Here is a 21,366-nt window from a genome sequence, read left to right on the forward strand (position 1 = left end):
GTAGCTTGGAAACACTGGAGCTAGATTTCTCGGCAAGAGAAAAGATAGCGTCTCTCTCAGTGCGTCTGCTGGAGGGTCGGCTTCCTTCGGCACTTGCTGCAGCGAGATGCGTCGGGCAAGTAAATAGTCGAACTACTCCAAACCACCGTGTGTTTGATAGGGCAAGTGTGGGCATATTTATACCTTGAAGGTGCCGAGTTTGACGTAAGGTTGGACATAATAACGTCATCCAAGAGTCTCAGTTCTTTGAAAACTCCATGAGTTCTTGGACAAATCAATATTCAAGCAAGGGGAAGTCCCTGACTGCTGAAGGCGAGTTTTCCACGAAATCGTTGTGGATTTTCGGAGCTAGTGGAAGTAGCCATGCCGTATTTGGACTGCATGAGCTATGTCTAAATATGGTTATGATTTCTATGTCTATATAAGGATAGGGTGATTTATACCTATATAAGGGCATGAATCGGGAAAATTACACCAGGGTCCTAAAATGCTATACAGCAGTACCATACTTTCATTTGCAAGTATATCCCCACAAACTAAACACTGGGGACAACGATTGTTTTCATTACCAGAAAATGTGAACCCCAGTTTCACATAAGCTTTATTATATAAACAAGGAGTGGAGATTTTTCCTTTACACTTCATATGTACTGAGACAGATCGTTCAGTTGATTCTTGCGTTTTTTCCTCAATAGCTGCTACATGTTGTTCATCCCAAACATCATCTTCACCAGCTTTTCGCGACTTAATTATAAACTTATCCATGTTGTGTTTCCAGGCGTGGACCAGTCCAAAAATGGCTACTTAGAATAACTGTCTCCTGGTGTAAACGTTGGACCGTTCAGGGACTTAATGTTTGAAACGCTTAATGCCCAATTAGTAGCGGCCTATACGAAGGTTTCCCCACCTCTACACGTATAGCTTTCATTTTACATGCGTTCTTTTGGTTCGCTGGCTAGGTCACTCACTCATGTTATTCATGTTGCTCTTTCTCCAGTCGTGTTTCTCTGCTTATGTTGTTGTTCATTCCTCTGTTTCTATTGCTCATCTATTTCTCTCTCCTCTCAGTTGTCTTTCTTTTGTTTCGCTTTTTTTCTCCCACTTCTGTTTAATTCACTCCTCTAAATCTACTCTTCCTGCTTATGTTGCGCTTTTTTTCCTTCTACCAATTATACGCCATGCCTCCTTCACGCTCCTTTGTCTATCCCACTCTTCTTCTTCTCTGACTTCACTTCCCAAGCCCTTATTTTGATTTTCTTGGGTGCTGTCGACTCTCAAACACCCCCTGCTGGAAGCCTGAACAGGTCTGTGGGGGCCGGCAGCAGCGAGTTCTGCAGGACCCACCAAAGTCTTTAGTCACTGCTGCTGCCACATGCTTCCATGGGTCTGCAGGAGGGCAGCAGCAGCGAGCGCCGGAGGGCAACACTCCACGCCGCTGGCGAGGCTAATGGGGTTGTCTGCCTCCCCCTGCCGCTAGATTGAATGGGACTGTGGGGAGCTGCGCAGCGAGTGATGCACTCCAGGAGCGGCCTGCTGGAGACCCCGCAGTCTTAGCTTACTGCCGCTGCCACTTCAACGGCCCGCGGGAGATCGGCAGCGAGATGCTCCAATAAGGCTTGCTGCCTGCCACAGGAGACTCCTCTTCCACAGGAACAGGCACTGCCTCAGTAACATGCGCAATACCGTCCTGCATGAGGCATAGACCACGTCACGCGTTACACGCGCATACACTGCAGCAACCACACAAATGTGTTATGACACAAATTTGGAAAGCTCTGCTCTAGAGAGTATGCCCAGGTTTGTTTAGTAAGGGAGTAATTATTGCTTGTTGTAAAACTGTATACTGCTACTGCTTGTTGGAGTAATGTATTTATAGTGCTTGTTACTGAAAGTTCTTTTTACTGTGGTGGCCGACCAAGGCTAGACTGTAATATTTGATGTTTCCATCTTACCATTGACTCTGCAAGCTTGCTCGACACTCCCTGCTATGTAAGGTAACTTGGAAGGTTCAGTTGGGGCACAAGATGCTGTCCTTGGCTTTATTGTGTGCTCTCATCTTTAGGCTCTCATTCTCAGGTAGTTATCGTATTTTTACACTGTCTGTTCGAGGTTATTGGGTTTTCTGTAATACCTCTGTAACTTCCAGGAACATTTTGAATAGTTCCTTGAGGTAGTTTGATTAAAGCTGCAACATGACCCTTCTTTGCCTTCTGGAGTGCTCTGATGTTTCCATTTTTTAATGTCTGCTGCTGTTTGGCTTCTTAGTTTCCCAACCAGTCTCTTCACATTGCCCAGATCTTAGTTGATCCATAAACCAGCAACCTTTGTGTCGGATTTAGATTTTTTGGGTGGCTTAAACATCCAGCCTTCTGGTCAATGTAGAGCGAAGGGAACAGAAGAGATCTCCTGAGTGATCATCTGTGACGCGAGGGGTGTTTTATAAACGTCAATACTTTGTGGAACCTGGTCTGAGATACCCTAGATAAGTATCATAGCTGTAATATCTATCACAGGGAGCCTAAATCTTCCAAATCATTTGCTCCTCCTACATAGGATTGTATCACATGAGAACCAGAAGGGACCTAAAAGTGATATTTTGATTCTAGGTAAAACACCCCAAAGAATAAAAGTGCTTGACTGTTGCCTTCTCAAGCCTATTCAGTAATCGTTCCTGCTGCTCTGTAAATCAGATTATTCAAGTGCGACTGTGGTATTGTATTGACAAGTTGCAGTCTTGCCGGAATCTGACTTTGTTATTATTGTAGTTTCCAGGTCAAGTTTTTCTACCTTTGCCAGCTGGCTTACTGGCTCCATGCTCTACCTGAGCTGTACTTTCAGAAGGTGCGAAAGGTGAGTAACACGAATTGTTTTTCTTGAGTGGTACATAAGCTGTAATGGACTCTGTGGAACTGTGTAGAATGAGCTACTAGAGAAAGTACACTAGGTATTAACTGGGGGTAGAGTCATAATGTCTCAGGGCAAATGACTCTGCATTGCTGCTGTGAAAGCTACATGTGCTTCTAAATTTGATGGCCACTGGCCGTATTACATAAAGTACCCCTGGGGCGCAATGGGCATGTGTGCATGCTTTCTGCGCCCCTGGGGCACTTTTAGCATTACAGATTATATACTCTTGTGCAGCCTCTTCTGTATTACAGATAGTACAAAGATGTGGCACATAGTGCATGTGTTCCTGATGGCAGCTTGCTGGAGGTGGGAACAGGGTGTCCCAGAGACCTTCTGCCAGAAACTCTCCTGAAAATGGGTGCAGCCATTCTCTGTTCACCTTTAAAGCGGAGGCGGATGTCTCCTTTATTGTGAAAGACTAATTGGCTGCTTCAAACACCTATTCTGCCTCTGAGCAGGCGTGAGACTGAACCTGCCCTGAGGGCAGCACACTGTTTGTAATAAGCGGCACTGTCCCTGTTTGTGCCCGACGTACCCTATTAAAAGCTCTCTGTGGAGCACCTGGGACATTGTGCCCTTGCCAATCTGTCTATGATATGATGCCTGGTACTCTTCCCCAGCCTTTATTCCTTTTTAGATTTGGCGCTTCCAGCTGCTGTTCTTCTCTTCATTCTTCTTCACCCTCCATCTCTGTACTCCATTAAGACATTATTGAACGTCAGTCATAACGGGGAGGTCACTGCATCACCACAGGCAAATGTCAGGTTCAGTTCCAAACTGCTCAGGTCCTTCCTTTATTTTAGTTCCCTTGGAAATGCTTTTCTCAACTTGATTTATAGGGTGAACCCCATAGTGCTACCTCGAGGTATTTGCTGCCGGCCCATCTGCCCCCTCCCTTCCCTCTGCATCATGTCACTACTGCCTGTTTGCTTTTCTTACTCCCGATTAGAAGACTAATTTGTAATATCTGTTTTAATGCTGCTTACTTTACTTGTTTAAATGTCTTTTTTAAACTCCCTCTTTTTTTTACGTGTTTGTATGTAGTATTCCTTCCTAAATTCCTATAAACCCAGAGCCATATTGTTATGCATCATTTTTTCCAAGCGCAATGCTAAGTATGAATTTATTTTCTTGGCTTTCTTTCAGGAGGAAATTCCACGTCACTTACAATATATCACTTTGTACCTAGTGCACATAGCTGGTGCCTACCTTCTAAAGTAAGTGGACACATGATTCGGTTTTAAGCTGTTTGCTTGCATTCGTTTGTCCTTTTCATGAATAATGGGAATGTCTTTTTCCTGTCTTACATGGAAATGTTCTCAAAAAAAGTACCAAGATGTCGTCAGTAGGCTGCTACATCCACTCTCCTCCTTTCAGGAAGAGTTCTGCTTTATGTTTATTATCTCCGCAGTCTCTTTAATGTCCTAGATGTCTGACTCACAGAGCTGCATGTCCTGTGGGTCACATTCTCTATATGACTGGTCTTCAAGGCATAGTGTACGACGCTTAAACATAAAAAGCATAAGTGTAGAGTGCACGCTCCCCTCCAAAGGGATCTCTTGGCATTATTGACGGAAGGTGTTTCCTACCCAACTTAACACTACTCATTTTGTAGACCTCAGAAACATGAAATGCAGAGTGGACCCACTGTAATTCGAGCATTGGATAATCTAGACCACCATTATTACTATTAGGCCACTGAGCAACCAGACCCAGCATTTGACTACCCTGTTCACTACTGGTTTTTAGAAACACGGGAAAAGACTGTTTAAGGACACATACTCGTAGGGAATTCCGGGATTTTTCTTTGCGATGGCCTCGAAGAGCCATGGAAGAAGATGCCGACTGCTTCATTCTTTGGTTGTAACTCTCATTCTTTGGTTGTAACTCTCCGCTGTTTCTTGAGTCAATAATTTTTATTATGCGGGAAGAAATATGGTACACAGCCAGCTGCCTACATCAACTTGCCGGCAGGGCGTAAACACAATGCATCAACGCAGCGTCTGGGCCTACAACCCGGAGGTCGGCCCCGCAAAATGCTATGAACCTGAAGGGACCGCCCCACCTGTGCTGTGGCCACCGCCTTTTCAGAAACTGAACAAATGAAAAAACAAACACCCTCCCACCCGCCCCACCTACACACACACACACACTCACACACAGATACCGGCATCCCACCCCACTCCGCGTCAGCTTGAACTGTAGAATTACTACAAAAAAACATCAAATCTCCAAGGGAAGGTTCAAACCACTGGGTTAGCTCTATCCGATTCTAAGGGGATGAGTTGTAGGATCTGCAGGTATTTTGGGTAAGTTACTTCTCGCAGGTCTTTGGACAGAAGATGCAGGAACGTGCCCCACAATTTAGCATACTCCGAGCCTTTCCCATCTATCCCCATCGAGAGCCTTACCAGTGCTAAAATATGCCATAGCCTCTGGAACCAGTCTCGGGGGTACCGACTGGGAGCCCCACATTGCCAGCAGCACCTGCCTTGCAGTCAACAGCGCCAGCGGGATCTGTCTACCTTTCAGCGAGCGCGGAGGGAAGAACTTGGAATGGGGAAGCCCCAGCAGAGTATGCTCCGAAAGTCGGGGGAATGTAATCTGAAACGCCTCATCCAGCTTGTCCAAGATCGTGGGCCAGTACCTCCCCAGCTTTGGGCAGTGCCATAACAAATGTGTCAATGTCCCGGTTAGCCCACACCCCCTCCAGCAGAGACCTGATTTAGTGACATCCCAAGCTCGTACACGCGCCGGGGTGTAATATCAGTAGGCCGCCAATTTATACGCTAATTCGGCACCTGCAGTATTGGAGGCCGTGTGCTGCGCGCGATAAAACACATGTTCCCACTCTTTTTTCGATAGCGGGCGTCCCAACTCCGTCTCCCATCGGACCTGCGCAGGGTTGCGTTGTCTCTTGGGGTGACTCGGAATCATAGCATACAACTCCGAGATGAGCCGCCGGTCATCTTTCTTACAGACCAGCCACCCTTCAAACTTCGTCAGTGGTCGAGACATATCAGCTACGTGCGCGGGCTGGATAACCCAATGTGCCACCTGCGTGTAAGAAAAGGCATCTGCCGGCGGCAACTAGAAGAACTCCATTCGCACCCGGGGAAACGGAATCAAACCATCCAGGTCAAAGAGGGAACCCACCCTCTTACAGCCTTCCTCACGCCAGCGATGGAAGACCGGGGACGCGCGGCCGGGTTGTCAACAATAGGTGTCATCGGAGAGGGGAATGTAGTCCACCCCTTTCGGTGCGCCAGCTGGTCCCATGCCTTAAGAGTCGGCGCCGTCACCGGGGACGAATAGAGGCCCCATGCTCTATGCTTGCGGGGCAACCAAAGCTCTCGCCAAATATTGCAACCCGCCACCGTCAGGTCCATGAAGCTCCAGTGTTTACTGGACATGGGCCTGTTCCATTCCACAATTGACCTTGAAACCTGCCACTTTCTGGAACTCCGCCAGTTCTTTCGAAAGGCTCCGCAAGGAAGACTGGGGGTGAGTAAGTTAGAGGATGACATTGTCCGCACACAGACTAATCTTATGCGTATCCGCCTCAAACTTGATCCCGGAGATGTCCACATTAGACCAAACCCGCTGAGCAAAGGGCTCCATATAGAGCGCAAAGAGCAACAGGGACAGAGGGCATCCCTGCCGCGTTCCTCTTGCGATATGGAAAAGAGATGACCTGCAGCCATTGACCCGCACCGCCACCTTAGGGGCTGCATAAAGACACTGAATCCATTGTATGTAGTTACTCCCCAGCCCGAACGCCCGTAACACGGTAAACAAGTAGTCCCAGTCTACGCGGTCAAAGGCCTTCTCCGCATCTATGGAGAGCAGGAAAGCCTGTGACCGAGAATGATGGACTAAGTCCATGAGGTGGAGCAATCTTTTAGTGTTGTCTCCTCCCTGCCGCGTAGGGATGAATCCCGCTTGATCGGGCTCGATGAGTCCGTCCATCAAGGGGCTAAGTCTGGCAGCGAGCACCCCTGCGAACAGCTTGGCATCGATGTTGAGGAGCGAGATCGGTCTATACGATCCGCACTCCTTGGGATCCTTCCCGGGCATGAGAATGACAGTGATGGCCGCCTCCGACATGGACGGCGCCACAGCCCCGGTGTCCAGAAAAGAGTTAAAAAGGCGGGTCAGGAGCGGGGCCAGTTCCCTGCAGAAAGTTTTATAAAAAATTGTAGAAAAGCCATCTGGCCCTGGTGATTTTGCCACTTTCAGTTTTGTAATAGCCGAGATGACTTCTTCGATGCGAATTGGCAAGTCAAGGGCCTCCGAGGAGCCCTGTAGGAGGGGTGTAACATTACAGGACTCCAGATAGTCTGCTATTCCGGAGGAAGTCGCGCCCTCTTTGTGATACAGGGTCTGATAGAACTGCCTAACGATATCTACAATGGCGGAGTCCGTGGTGGGTTCAGTCGCGCTCCGATCCCGAATGGCGTGGATAGTGGCCAGCTGGTAACGCGCCTGCAGCCTGTGAGCCAACATCCGTTCTGCCTTATCTCCGCAGAGATAGAACTTGTGCCCAGCCGCAGTAGGGCATGCATTGCTCTATCCGCAATCTAGACCGGTCCCTCCAGCAGGTCAGCAACTACCGGAGGCAACAGAACTGGAATGGGCCCTCTGAAAGGGCCAGTGGAGCCGGGCCCGACGTCCAAGGGCGGAGCCTTCTCTACTGCAGGGCCTGGAGATTACTGCTCCTGAGGGGGCCGCTCCATAGCCCGCTAGCGCTGCCAGGGCTGCCAGGCAACCACCCGTAGCATGGTCCCCCCGCCGAAATGCGGGCCGAAAGGAGCAACTCAACAGTTTTCAGTGGTGGGGTAGGCAGGGAAACGCACCCCCCGATCAGCTCTGCTCCCCGGCCGGGCTCCTGTAGCCACCCGATCCCGAGCAAAGACACACAGTTTCCCAGGCCTGGCCCTAGGCCCTGGAGACTCCCGCTCCCGCTGCTAGGCCGCACCACACCGTCCGCTGGAGCACGGACCAAACCACCGGGTCTCCCCTGGGACCGCTCCCTCTCTCCTCACCTCAGCTCTGCCGCCGCTGCCTCTACCCGCTCCGCGGCACTGCGTGGGAGAACTAACCCGCAATGCGGGGATCTCTACCAACGCTGCCGCAACGGGTCTACGACGTGCCGCTCTCACCGCTCCCGGCCCAGGCTCCGCCCGCCTGCCCTGTGCCAGGCACAGATCTCGCCGCTGTACAGGGGACTCTCGGAGGCAGGACCGCTCCCGGTGTCGGCCGTCCTTAGTTCCGCCGTCCACCTCCACTCTTCGCCGTCAGGGGAGGGCCCGCACCTCTCCGGCCTGCCTCGTGTCTCACCCAGCTCCGCGTCGGGAAGGCTGCGCCGGGCTGCAGCGCTCTCGAGCCACCGCGCACACCCCAAAGCCGCTCAGCTGCTCCGATGTCGGCCAAGAGCACCTCCGCTTGCCCCCACTTGCTTGGATGGGCACTTTCAGGCAAGATATAACAAGGCTAAAGGTAGGCAGGCGCAGGAGGGACCGTAAAGCACGTCCTACTCCGCCGCCATCTTGGCCACACCCCCTCTCAGCTGTTTCTGACTCAGTTCTCTGGTCCTGCCCTTCTGGTGACCCTGAGTTCACGGTTTGCGGAGAAAACTTTCCTCCGTGTAGCGAAAATATTTCCCCGCTCACGCTCCCCAACTGTAAGTTAGCGAGCGCAAGCTGCCGCTCGGGTAGAATTTCAACCTGAGTGGCAGGTAGATTAGCACAAACTGCAGTTCGCACTACACTCCGTCGCTTGTGGAACTCCACTGAGTTTTGTTGTCACTACGCGGAACTCCGCTCTAGCCTAGTGCAGAAGCCAATAGTCCTTGGAAAGCCAACGGCCACTTTAGCAGTTACCATGGGAGTGAAAGTACTGCAGTATTACATGGAATCCTGGTATGGCTCAAGAAGGATTCCAATAGCGCCTCCACCATAGAATCACAATAAATGGTTGTGCTCTGTATAGATAACAAATAACAGTAACCTGAAACGTACTCTCTGCTAAGATGCAGAGAACCATGATGTCTCATAAATGCTACATTTTTTTACGGCGTCAGAGCCACAAAACCCATGCCCCATGGGTTTTGCTGTTAATAAAAAGTGTTTAGCCCAACTGAAGGACTCTGTCTTTCTGCACATGTGAGAGGGGGGGGCTTCATTTTGTTACTTTAGTGGCATTTGCTACATTTCCTGTTCTTCATTGAAGGGAGATCACTGTATCTGGAGGAATAGAGGGTCTAATACCAATAGAAGTGAGATCCTTGTGCTTTGATTCCAGAGTTAAATTCATCTACAGGAAAAAGCCTTTGAAATATAGTCTTCCCTCTCACGGAATCCCCATAGATAATCATAAGCACTGAATATTCCCGCCCACAGACCGGGACCCTGGAGCCGTTCTTTCAAAGTCACATCTACTTCGCCTTAGTTCGGAAAGGCCAGGAAATGTGACAGACGTTTTAAATTTAGCAGCCTTAATAACAGGCTATATTGCCAATCTTAATGCATTTCTTAAATAATAGTATGAAGTTAGATAAGGGGTAATACATAGCAATGTAGCCTGCATAGGCTGCAGCAATGAAACAGTGCAAATAGGACACTACACTTTTAAGGGCTGCTCACTGGATCCTGGAGCAGAGCTCTGCCTTTTTTTGGAAGGTTTTTCCTCAACAAATGTCATCTTAGGCTTTTTAAAGCTGATTCACTCTACATCCTTCAGGGTGTAGAGTATTGTTAAATAATTTCCTAAAAGTAAATATATATATTTTTTTGAGGGGTGGGGGGGATGCCGTCTCTTTTCATGAACTGCCCAGAGTGTGGCAAAACAGACCTGCACAGGATCTGTATCTTATGTTTGTCAGACTCTTATGACCCCAAGATATGTCACCACAGCAAGACCCTCTCTATGTGGACTTTGAAGGTGAGAGACAAGATTCACCTCCATGGCCAAGTGGAGCACCACAGAAGACATGATTCATTGTTTGGAAAGACTGCAGAAGGGGGAGGAAAGACTTTTTCCTCTCCCAGTGCCCGTATGTTACGATCTGAGGACTCCCACAGAGGGAGATCCAAAAAGAGAAGATCTGCTGATAAACGACGTTCCCGCCCAACATTGAGAGGTACATCAACGTCGAGAACTTCAACGTCGAGACATGGCTTGATGTCAAGACTGTATTCAACCTTACTGACCAGACAACCAAGTGGCTTTCACTAATGAAAGGGCACAGACTTACTTCAGAGTCTGATTCGAAGTTCTCCCAGGCCTATTCACCATCCATAACGACCTCTCCAGTGACACAAGCCAGATTTGCCAACATGCCTCTAGTTCCAATAGAATACATGCCACCTCAGCACTCTCCTACTCAAACACCTCAACCAGCGATTCCACCGGTACCTCCACTGCCAATACCGCCAGTCATCCCATCTCAGCCATCACAGTCCACTCCTGTACCAGTGGCACATACACATAGTCAACCTAGATCTTGCTCTCGTCACACCAGACCTCACACCCATGGGTCTAGGTCAAAGTCAAAATCTAGATCTGACCGTCATCGTTCAAGGTATCACAGATGTTCACATTCAAGACAGATAAGATACGCTACATTTAGTTCAAGATCCTCAGAATCTCGTCATGCAAGATCTTCAGGATTGTATTTTCTTACCTTAACGGATTCTCCTCCACCAAGAATATCTCCTATAAATGATATTAACACCTTCCTGGAGGCACTTATTAGGGTAGCTCATAAATTAAATATCGATTTACCGACTACTTCTACATCCACGTCGGTAATTTTTTAGGCACTTGTCCACAGCTAGACCACAACTTCCTTTGGTTCCAGGCCTTTTAGTACCAGTGATCTGAACTTTTTATCACTCCGGCTGCTGCAAAGGTGACTCCATCACGCCTGAAAAAGAAATACACATCACCAGATCAAAATCTGTCTTTAGTTTGCATAGATCTGTTAGATTTGGGGGTCTATAGTTGGCACAGGTAGGTACTTGTGACAAATAGGGACCCTTGCCTCTAGTCAGGGTAAGGGGGTACACTCCTAAAATAACCCCTGCTTACCCCCTTAGTAGCTTGGCACAAGCAGACAGGCTTATCTCGGAGGCAGTGTGTGAAGCATTTGTGAACACATACAGTAACTCAGTGACCACACTGCAGATGGAAACCACACAGTTGTATATTAAAAATAAGTATTCTTTATATAGATATATAGATTTAACCCAAGACCACAAACGACAAAAATCCACAATACTGTACTTAAAATGGTGGAATTAGCTTAGTTCTCTTTAGATCTTAAAATGCGACACTTTGAGTCAATGTGCCTTAAGATGCAACACGCAGGGCAACGAAAGTGTTGCAAGAAAGGTGATGCAGTAGTCCTTTACACGCAAGGATGATGCACTGAAGATCTGGTGCAAAGAAACAAAGATGGTGCTTTCTCCTTGATGCAACACGCTTCCCAGTGATTCGGCGGCGTCTGCTGCGACGTGGATTCTCTCCTTCGGTGATGCGAGGCGCTTCGTGTTGTGAAGCGGCAGTTCGGCGAACGCTTCCTGTTCTTGAGTCGCGCTTCCAGCTCCTTGCGACACGCAAGTCCTCAAAGTCCAGCACAACTGCAGGCACTTCAAGAGAACTCTTGGGGCGCTGGTGGGTGAAGTCTGTTGTCCCTGAGACTTCAGCAGGAGGCAAGCTCTGTTCTCTAGCCCTTGGAGATTCTTACACAAGTTGATGAAAGTACACACAAAGTTCCTCTCTCCTTTCTTTGGCAGTCCGGCAACCACTGCAGGCCAATCCCCCAAACTGCACTTCAGCTTAGTGATAGTCTCTCCTCAGTCTCTCTGGTTCCACTCCTCAGCAAAGGTTTCTTCTTCTTGCCCCAAAAGAGATCTAATTCTCTGGGGTTTGGGACCCCTCTTTTATACACAGTTTCTCATTGTTCTCTGAAAGCAGAGAGGCCTTTGCCTAGTCCAAACCAGTTCTGGTCAGTCCTGGAGAACTTTGTTGACATGCCTCCTTCTTTACTTTCACAGTGCAGGGCAGAGACATCAGATGCACCACAGGAGGTGGAGCCAGCATTGGGGAGGGAAGGCACATCCCTATTCAGGTCCCAGGTGCAACTTCTCCCTCTCATCTAGATGCAGATCTCTCTATTCACCACTGGGCTGACTCACCCTGTCTCCTGGAATCCCCCAGCCCTTGTCACTCAAACTCCAGACAAGCTTGGATTTAATTCTAGACATCGAATTGTAAAGGCAGGTTGAGATTTCGGTGTTGGGCTCCTGGTTTCAAACTTGTGGAGTCTCAGCAAAGATAAATACCGAAGTGCTAGTCCATGACAATAACCATGAGCTGCTAGAGTGAAGACCTCTGCTCCAGCACTAATAACTTGGGTTGACACCATCATTCCTTCATTTACAATCTCCTGGAAAACCTAATGCCCATCTCTAAGAAGACTTTCTATTACTTTTGAATGGAGTCTCAAAGGAACCTATTATAGCATCCTAGGAGGGCAGCTTTTGTGGCAACTTCAGAAGTTCCACAGACCTTTCTGCCCACTGAATTCAATTTCTTGCTCTTCCCATCAGGAGTTACTGTAGAAGATGAGAAAGTGGCATGAGGTTTCCGAGCTGCTGAAACAATGACAGGCTGGTATTGGATCGTGGTAGACCTTGCACCTTGGTGTGGGTCTCCCTTTCATTTTTACAGTTGCCTCATGTGTTTTTGCTGGTGTTAGATGCTTTGGGCGCTGTGCCACTGCTGTCCAGTGCCACGGTGCAAGTGCTCCTTATTGTAAATTGATGTATGGATTAGTGATTCCATGATTGGCTGGTTTGGTTTACCTGTTAGACCCTAGTACAGGGCACTCTGTGTGCCCAGGGCTTGTAAATCAAATGCTGCTGGTGGGCTTGCAGCACTGGTTGTGCCACCCACAGAAGCAGCTTGTAAAGTGTGTCTCAGGCCTGCCATTGCAAGGCCTGTGTGCAGTCTATGACTGCCATGTCGTCTTGGCCAGTGCACCCACTTGCCAGTCCCTAAACCTTCCCTTTTCTTCATATCAGACACCCCTAAGGTAGGCCCAAGGGCAGGGTGCATTGTAAGTATAAGGTAGGACATACCTTGGTGTGTGTAGCATGTCCTAATAGTGAATTACAGCTATTTTCGTTTTTCACTATTGCAAAGCTACCTGTTCTCCATAGGCCAGAATGTGCAGTTAGATTATTACATCTTATAATCCTAACTGACTCAGGGAACATGGTAGAAATTTTAGTTTAGTATGCCTGAACTCAGAATGATAAAATACATCTTTTCGTTAAGTTGGTTTTAACATTCTGTGTTTGAAAATACCACTTTTAGAAAGTAGGTATTTTCTTGTCTAACTATCTAGGCCTGCCTCTGCTAGGTTGTGTATTCCTTGTCTGAAGTTTGAGTGACAGGGCTGGGGGATTCCAGGAGACAGAATGAGTCAGACCAGTGGTGAATAGGGAGATCTGCATCTAGATAGGAGGGAGGAGTTGCACCTGGGACCTGAATAGGTCTGGGCCTTCCCTCCACAATGCTGGCTCCACCCCCTGGGGTGCGGCTGATGTCTCTGCCCTGCACTGTAAAAGAAGAGAAGGAATCATGTCAACAAAGTACTCCAGGGCTGTGCTTTCCCTCCACAATGCTGGCTCCACCTCCTGGGGGGCGCCCGATGTTTCTGCCCTGCACTGTGAAAGGAAAGAAGGCGTCCTGTAAACAAAGTGCTCAAGAACTGGTTTGGACTAGGCAGAGGCCTCTCTGCCTTCAGAGAACAAAGGATTTTGTGGTATAAATATTGAGACCCAGACCCAAGAACTTTAGATCACTTCTGGGAACAAGACTAACCTTTTGCCAAGGAGAAGAACCAAGGAAGCTGCAGGAGTTTAGACTGCCCCTCTGCCAGTGTGCTGTATGCTGGGTTGTCCTGCAGTGGTTTCTTTATTGCCAAGGAAAAGGTGAAGGAGCTTTTTAAGAACTTTCATCATCTTGCAGAATATTACTCCAAGGGCTTGAACTTGTGCTTGCCTCCTGCTGAAGTCTCAGGGACAAAATACTTCACCTCCAGCTCCCCTCTGAATTTCCTTGCTGGGAATTCTATCTGCAGAAGCCTGCGTGTCGCTGGGAGCTGGAAGCACAACGCAACGAGAAGAAGCGTGATGCCGCCGCAGCTGTAGTCTTTGCATCGCTTGAGAAGCGTGACGCCGCCGCATCTCCCAGGAAGAGTGTTTTCGTCATAGCTGCCTGCTGTTGCATCACCGGAGAAGCGTGATACCATCGAGAGGGTAGCCATCGCATCGCCGGAGAAGCGTGTTGCAGGGCCTGTCGCGGCTCCAAACTACAGGGTCGTTGCAAGGCTGCCAGGGCGTGAACGCATCGTTGTCTCATCAAGGGCGGCATCTTCTCCCATCACACCAGGATTGTCGCATTGCATTGAGGTGCTATCTTGCGCATCGCAACCGGGACGCAGGCCAAGAACCTACGCATCACTCCCGCACCGGTAAGGATCACGACGCATCCCCTACTCTGCACAAGCATTGAGGCACGACGCATCATCTCCCCCGGAGCACGGAACCGACGCATATCCCTCTGCGAGCCTTTTATTTATTTTGCGTTATGCATCCAAGTACTTTTGTGAGAACTGTCGCATTTATCGCCAACTTGAACTAAGTAACGTTTAGCATCTTTAAGTCAGTCTTAAGTACAGTATTGTGGATTTTTATCGTTTGTGGTCTTGTGTTAAGTCTATATATAGAATTCTTATTTTAAAAAAACCTGTGTTGTTGATCTGTAGTGTTTTCACTGTATTGCTGTGTATATTCACAAATGCTTAACACACTGCCTCTGAGATAAGCCTGTCTGCTCGTGCCAAGCTACCAAGGGGGTGAGCAGGGGTTATCTAGGCGTGTAATCCCCTTATCCTGACTTAAAAGCAAGGGTCCCTATTTGGTCAAAGAGGAATACCATTGGCAATTAGAGACCCCCAGTTCTAACACCCAAATAGATCTTTTCGCAGATGGTAAAAAAAACAAAAACCAAGCTTCGCCTTGAGATTCTACCTACCATGCACACAGGGTAAGTCCCTATGGATCAACTGCTCAGTCAAATTTCTTGATGCCTTTCCTCCAATTCCCCTCCTGCTAAAAGTGATCATCAAGTTCTCACACTTGAAAGCCAGAAGGATTCCAATTGCTCCGGTGTGACCCCGATAGTGGTGTTACATGGATCTCCTTCACCTCTGAGTGTCCACACAGGAGTCTACTGTGCCCACTAGATCTTTTTCATAAATATGGAGGCCATATTCAACATCCAACCATCACTCATTAAAATTGGCTGCGTGGCTCCTGTACTCATACAGTATGGTCACCTGAATCTCCCTCAGGAATGCATGGATGCTCTGAGAGAAGACAAAAGACAATCCACTTGGACTTCCTAGTCCTTGAATGAAAGAGATTCTGGATCTGGTGTTCTCAGAACAATTTCAATCCTCTTACCTGTCAGGAAGAGGCTGTTTGTCCATACCTCCTACATCTTTCAATTCTCCTCAATTAGAATGCATCTCACAGCAGTCACAACTTATCGGAAATTTCCTTTCCAAATATCATTTCAGAATTCCTGTCAACAAAGATTTTCTGGAAGTTATTTTGAAGATGTATGCTCCCCTCAGGAGACCTTCTCCTTCATGGGAGTTAAACATTTTCCTCTCTCGCCTTATTGCCCTCCCGTTGAACCCATTCATTAGACTATTCCTCAACCCCTATATCGGTTCACACCTATACAAGACACTATTGTCTTGATTCAAATATAAAGGCTGATGCCCAAGTGGGGCAAGCATCTCTAAAGAATTTGATTTCCTAATTAATCTATTTTCGTTTTTTATTTGAAAAGTTTTATATAGTGCTGGCTAGACCCGGAGGTAACAGAGCGCTTTACATGAGACATTGTTTCAGGACAGTGTAACACAGTTGCAATATAAGATATTAGCTCGTAGCATATCCAAGGCACACGTCCTATGGGGAATAGAAGGTAGTGGGGGGAAAGGTAAACCGGGGAGAGGAAAGCTGACAGAGTCAGGAAGACCTGAAGGGGGAAAGTACTCCAGGGGCAACAAAGCAGTCGAGGAGAGAGACAGATAAAAACGTGAAGAACCGTGAAAAACAATGTCCGATGTCCAGCTGGGTAGGTGACGGCCGACCCAGAGCCAGGCTCCTCAATAGCTGCATAGTACAGCTCCACCAGGCAGTGGCCAAGGGTACTCGGGCTCCGCGGTAAGTCCAAACAGTTTATAGTTTCAGCCTGTGGGGCATCGTCATAGTTCCAAAGAAGGCATCAGTCCCGGTGTTACTGGGAGGCGTCGTCCGCCTCTTCCCCCAGGTCGGAGGACATAGGGAGAGAGCACTGGCTACGTCAGAGGAAAAGGTTCCCTAGCAGAGGAAGTAGTGGAAACGTCTCACTCAGAGGGGTGCTTTGTATGTAGAGGGACGGTGAGTAGTCGCAGCCCACCACCGTAAACGGATCACTTAATTATATTCGCCATTTCTTCATAAGTTGTGGTACAGCAGTGCTCCCAGGAACATATGGGTGAAATCTTAACAATGGAGTATGAGCATAGCTATCCATGCAGCAGCTACATAAAAAAAAAAGCCAGGCATGGTCCTCCCAACACGCTGGAGCGCTCTCCAACGCTGGAGCGCTCTCCCACGTTTCTCTGATTTGTTGCATGACAGATTGCGCGGATGCTATTAAGATTATTACACACTGCCACTTGCAGTTAGCAGGCAAAGTTAATTCAAGAGAGAGAAGTTAAAGATTTTAGAGAAAGGCTTACACAATAACATTACATGACCAAAGAGGACAAATTTTAAAGTACAAACAAGTAAAAAAGGATATCTTTCAGTAGTGAGGAACAGTTCTGATTAGACCTTGACTGCGTCCCTTCAGGAAGGATACAGAAAAATTACCATATAAGCTACAAAAGCAATATGGAACATGGTAGCAAGATCCTGCCACAATCCATCCCCGAAGCAGACCCTGCAGAGAAGCCTGAAGACGACAATTGCCTTGGCCCCAGCCCTACCGGCCTATCACTAGCTTCGAAGAGCCTGCAACAAAAAGGCGACCTGTCTTGCAGCCAGCGACCTCTGAAAACCCTGGGAGGACTGCTGCCTTCAAAAAAGACTCCAAACTCCTGTGGACCTTGGACCTGTCCAGAAGAAATCAACTCCACGGACTCCTGTGCCAGCTGGAACCCGGAGTCCTGTCCACTCTGCAACGGAAGCCCGCAGCCCGAGTCTGAGAGGCTCACCTGTTCAGTGAATCTCCCTAGCGATTCTGACCTCAAATCCAGCATAGGCTGACCTCTCCTGACTTCCAAGACGATACCTGCAGTAAAATCCAAAGGGTCCCCCAGCCGCACCCACTCAGTAAGAAGAAAACTACGTCTAAAAGGCACCCAGGCACCCGCAGCCCCTGTGCTTTGGGTAGATTGACCAACGGTGTCACTGTGACACCCAACATCCCAACTTACCTGTGCTGTCGCTGGTTTTCTGCCTGCACCCTCTGGTTTGACACCTGCAACCTGGCTGCAAAAAGAAGAATCTCCATAGGATTGCATTGGATGCCAGGCGCTGGATTTGCACCCTGCACCCGGCCACCCCTGTCCAGCTGTTGGTGCAGTATCTAAACTGATACAGACCCTTGCCCAGTGTTGCGTTAAGCCCCCGAAGACTGGATGTGTAAGTTGAGTACTTACCTGTAAATGTAAGTAACTGTTTTACTCCCACAGGATTGAATTGCTTTTGTTGGTATTGCACTGTCTATATTTTACATTGCTAAGTTACTGTTGATTTGACGCCACAAAGTATTTTCAGTATCACTGTAAAGTATTTTTATTGCTTTTGCAAACACATTTTACTGCGCTTGAAAGTACTGCTAATTTGAAACTGATACTTGTCTGCAACTGAGTTGTCCTTGGTTCTAAAATAAGAGTAACAAAGTAATATTTTTTATACAAAACAATTTGTCTTGGATTCAGTCTTTGAGTGTCTGCAATAATTTCTTGCCTGAGTGTGTTCAACAAATGCTCAACACAACCCTCTGATAAGCCTAACTGCTCAATCACACTACCACAAAAGAGTAAGGTATTATCTATTTTAACCTCCGTAAAGCCTCTGGGGATCAACTAGACTCTGTGCAAACTATACCTTACTTTGGTATAGTATATACAAAGTCAGCCTCCTACCTACACCAATTCAGGCTATACCGTTTATGTTGTTATTATCGGACCTTGAGACAGAGATGTCTTATCGAGGTCATTGTCTGCATCAGGTGTCTTATTGATGTCATTGTCTGAATGACTAGACACTTTCACAATTTCTTGAAACGATAAGGAGAAACGACATCTGCGTCAAAGGCCAACATGTCAATGATTAGGCAAAAATAGAGAAAATAAGAGTCTTGGCCTGCTCATGATGGAGCCAGGCCTTAGGGACTTTACATCATGTGTTTTAATGTTTTCTGAGAAACCAGGAAAAAGTCTTCTGAACACCACATATTGAAGATTGTGCAGACCACCAATACATGAACTCTTTCTTTACTTGGTCAAGATGGAAGACACCAAATCAAACTACCACCCTATCCTTTTGGAAAGACAGGCTGGGGTGAATGGGGAGGAGAAACTAAGACTGGGGAGAAACTAGCCAACCAAGAGCTGGTATGATGGCGGAATTGCGCTGCCCGCCATCAGGTCTTCATACTGGGCTTCACAACTTATTGTTCTCAATCATTGGATGCATCAACCTATAACCGATCTTGCATATAGGATGGACAGGCGCAATATGCTGCCTGGCACTTATTTAAGAGCGCTGTACGGCGGATAAAAACTAGAACCCAAATTCACTCCGACCTCAACTACTGTTTCCATCTGGCACACGGCGAACTTGGCCCTCGACTGGAGGGGTAGACTTACACAAGCTGTTTGATTCATGTCACCTGAGTCTGCTTTGGTGTCAACCCGGGTTCGATAAGTGGGACTGGATTGGATTGTCAAAGGTGGGTGATCTATGGGTAGGAGGCATAATAGTGCCTTTTGATGATCTGCGAACGAAACTTTCCGCTATCTTCAAGTGCGCAGTGCACTGTTTAAAGCACTTTCCAAGGGGAACGAATTGCGGGTGTCCTCCACTTTGGAAGACAGGCTCGTGGATGACTACCTTCCGTACAAGGCCATCTCTCTAACCTACCGTAAGATCCTTAATAACTCACCTGACCTTCTTGACAAAGTCCGTGCAAAATGGTGTGCAGATGTGTGTGACATTGACGATGAGGACTGGAGGGAGGCCCTCGCCTCGCCCCGCAAGGTTGCGGTTCGGTCCCGGTTCAAATTATTCCAACTTAAATTGTTGCATAGTGCCTATTATGCGAGCTCTGTCTTGGTTAAAATGGGTCTTCTGAACTCTCCAATGTGTCCACGTTTCTGTGGCCAGGTGGGCACTTATCTGCATCAATGGTGGGCGTGCCCCACTCTCTAGAGGTATAGGGGGAGATTATCTCCGTTTTATCCCAGGTCTGCTGTAAAGATATTGAAATTACTCCAAGATTCTGTCTCTTGAATATATGGGAGGTCACTGATTTGACAAGGCCCGAGTTACTTTGGGTCTCCCTGGGGTGCATGGTGGCTAAACGTAACATCGCCAGAACGTGGAAAGGTGGAATTGAAATGTTCCGATTGGGAGTCTGATATGGATTGGTGCATGCAGGCTGAGAGAGCGGTGCATGAAAGCAGAGGTTGCCCGGTTAAGTGGACCAGAATCTGGACCCCATGGAATGAAAGTAGAGGTTGGCTGTGCACCCCCTTTGGGGATACCTCTCCGTTTGCTGTTGATAATGAATCACCGTAATCTTGCTCATTAACAGCAGTTCTAACGTAGACACCCGGATTTAAGCACGTGTAAATCGTGACCTTTTTGTACTGTTTATGATTTGTTACTGGCCACATTTGATTTTATCCTCATTGTATAATTTCACGACCACTTTTGGGATTTTTGTTGATGTGTGTGATATTATTTGATTTGTTTTTCTTAATAAAAATATATATATATTTTTTTATAATCGGAAAACCTTTATTAGCAATTCAAAAGAATACAAATATGGGCCTACAACCGCCAGGGCCGGCCGCTAATCAGGATGCTTCACAGCAATTCAGTCATGACACGTCTCGGCAGCTCGTGAATCGGAGGCCTTAAAGATTCAGTGAAAACATGTTATTGAGTGCAACAACCAAATTACAGCATTCAAAAAAGGTTCCATTTTATAATATAAGAATGAAAGGATCAGGTGCCATACAGTAAAGCAGTCACACGAAATGCGAACAGAATAGCAAAACACCCACAGTCAGAACGATCGCAATTAGAACAATGGCGCTAGTGCAGATGAGGCGGAAGCCGGGAGATCACCTGTCTTTCTTAAACATTGTTTTTTAAAATTGTATTTCTTGTGTCACGAGTAAGCTGAATCTCTGTATTTTAAACTTCACTCACTCTTCTGGCACCACCGGAGCGGGCTCCAGAACCGCCTAAACAGCGAACTCTTCGCTGCACCAAACGCCCCAAAACAAAACAATTCAGCCGCCATTGACGGCGAGGAACGAGGCCACGCCTACCCTTAGGCCACGCCCACTCACCCACCAAAAGTATAAAAACGCTGCTGACAGCGCAACAACTCAGAACCTCGCACACTCCTGAGGCAGAAGCCGGGAGATCACCTGTCTTTCTTAAACATTGTTTTTAAAATTGTATTTCGTGTGTCACGAGTAAGCTGAATCTCTGTATTTTAAACTTCACTCACTCTTCTGGCACCACCGGAGCGGGCTTCAGAACCGCCTAAACAGCGAACTCTTCGCTGCACCAAACGCCCCAAAACAAAACAATTCAGCCGCCATTGACGGCGAGGAACGAGGCCACGCCTACCCTCAGGCCACGCCCACTCGTCCACCAAAAGTATAAAAACGCTGCTGACAGCGCAACAACTCAGAACCTCGCACACTCCTGAGGCGGAAGCCGGGAGATCACCTGTCTTTCTTAAACATTGTTTTTTAAAATTGTATTTCTTGTGTCACGAGTAAGCTGAATCTCTGTATTTTAAACTTCACTCACTGACAGTTCAGATTTCGACATGGCGAACGCTCTTCCCCCCGGATTTTGTATCTTCTGCCAGCACAGACCGCGAGGCAGAGGGGGCGGGCTGGCCATTATATATAGAGATACTTTGACATGTAGGGCCACTGAAGGGTCTATCCTGGATGCGGAAAGTTGTAGCTTTAAGATTCAACTGTCCCCCAATGACTCACTGTCGGGGCTGCTGATTTATCGGCCTCCGGGCAACATCAAGCAGTTCGTGAACTCTCTGCTTGAAGAG

The 21,366-nt window shown here is 47.7% G+C and overlaps 1 protein-coding gene across 1 annotated transcript in view; it reads left to right on the forward strand.

Annotated features, from left to right (window-relative positions):
- TRAM2 (translocation associated membrane protein 2) overlaps positions 1-21,366 on the forward strand; it is a 416,036-nt gene that overhangs the window by 347,963 nt on the left and 46,707 nt on the right. The window contains exons 6-7 of the mRNA XM_078647585.1: positions 2,766-2,850; positions 4,054-4,124. Of these exons, the coding sequence (XP_078503711.1) occupies positions 2,766-2,850; positions 4,054-4,124 (156 nt within the window). The remainder of the gene's footprint in view (positions 1-2,765; positions 2,851-4,053; positions 4,125-21,366) is intronic.

The sequence above is a fragment of the Lissotriton helveticus genome, chromosome 6 (genome assembly GCF_964261635.1).
Source record: "Lissotriton helveticus chromosome 6, aLisHel1.1, whole genome shotgun sequence".
NCBI classification, from domain to species: Eukaryota; Metazoa; Chordata; class Amphibia; order Caudata; family Salamandridae; genus Lissotriton; species Lissotriton helveticus.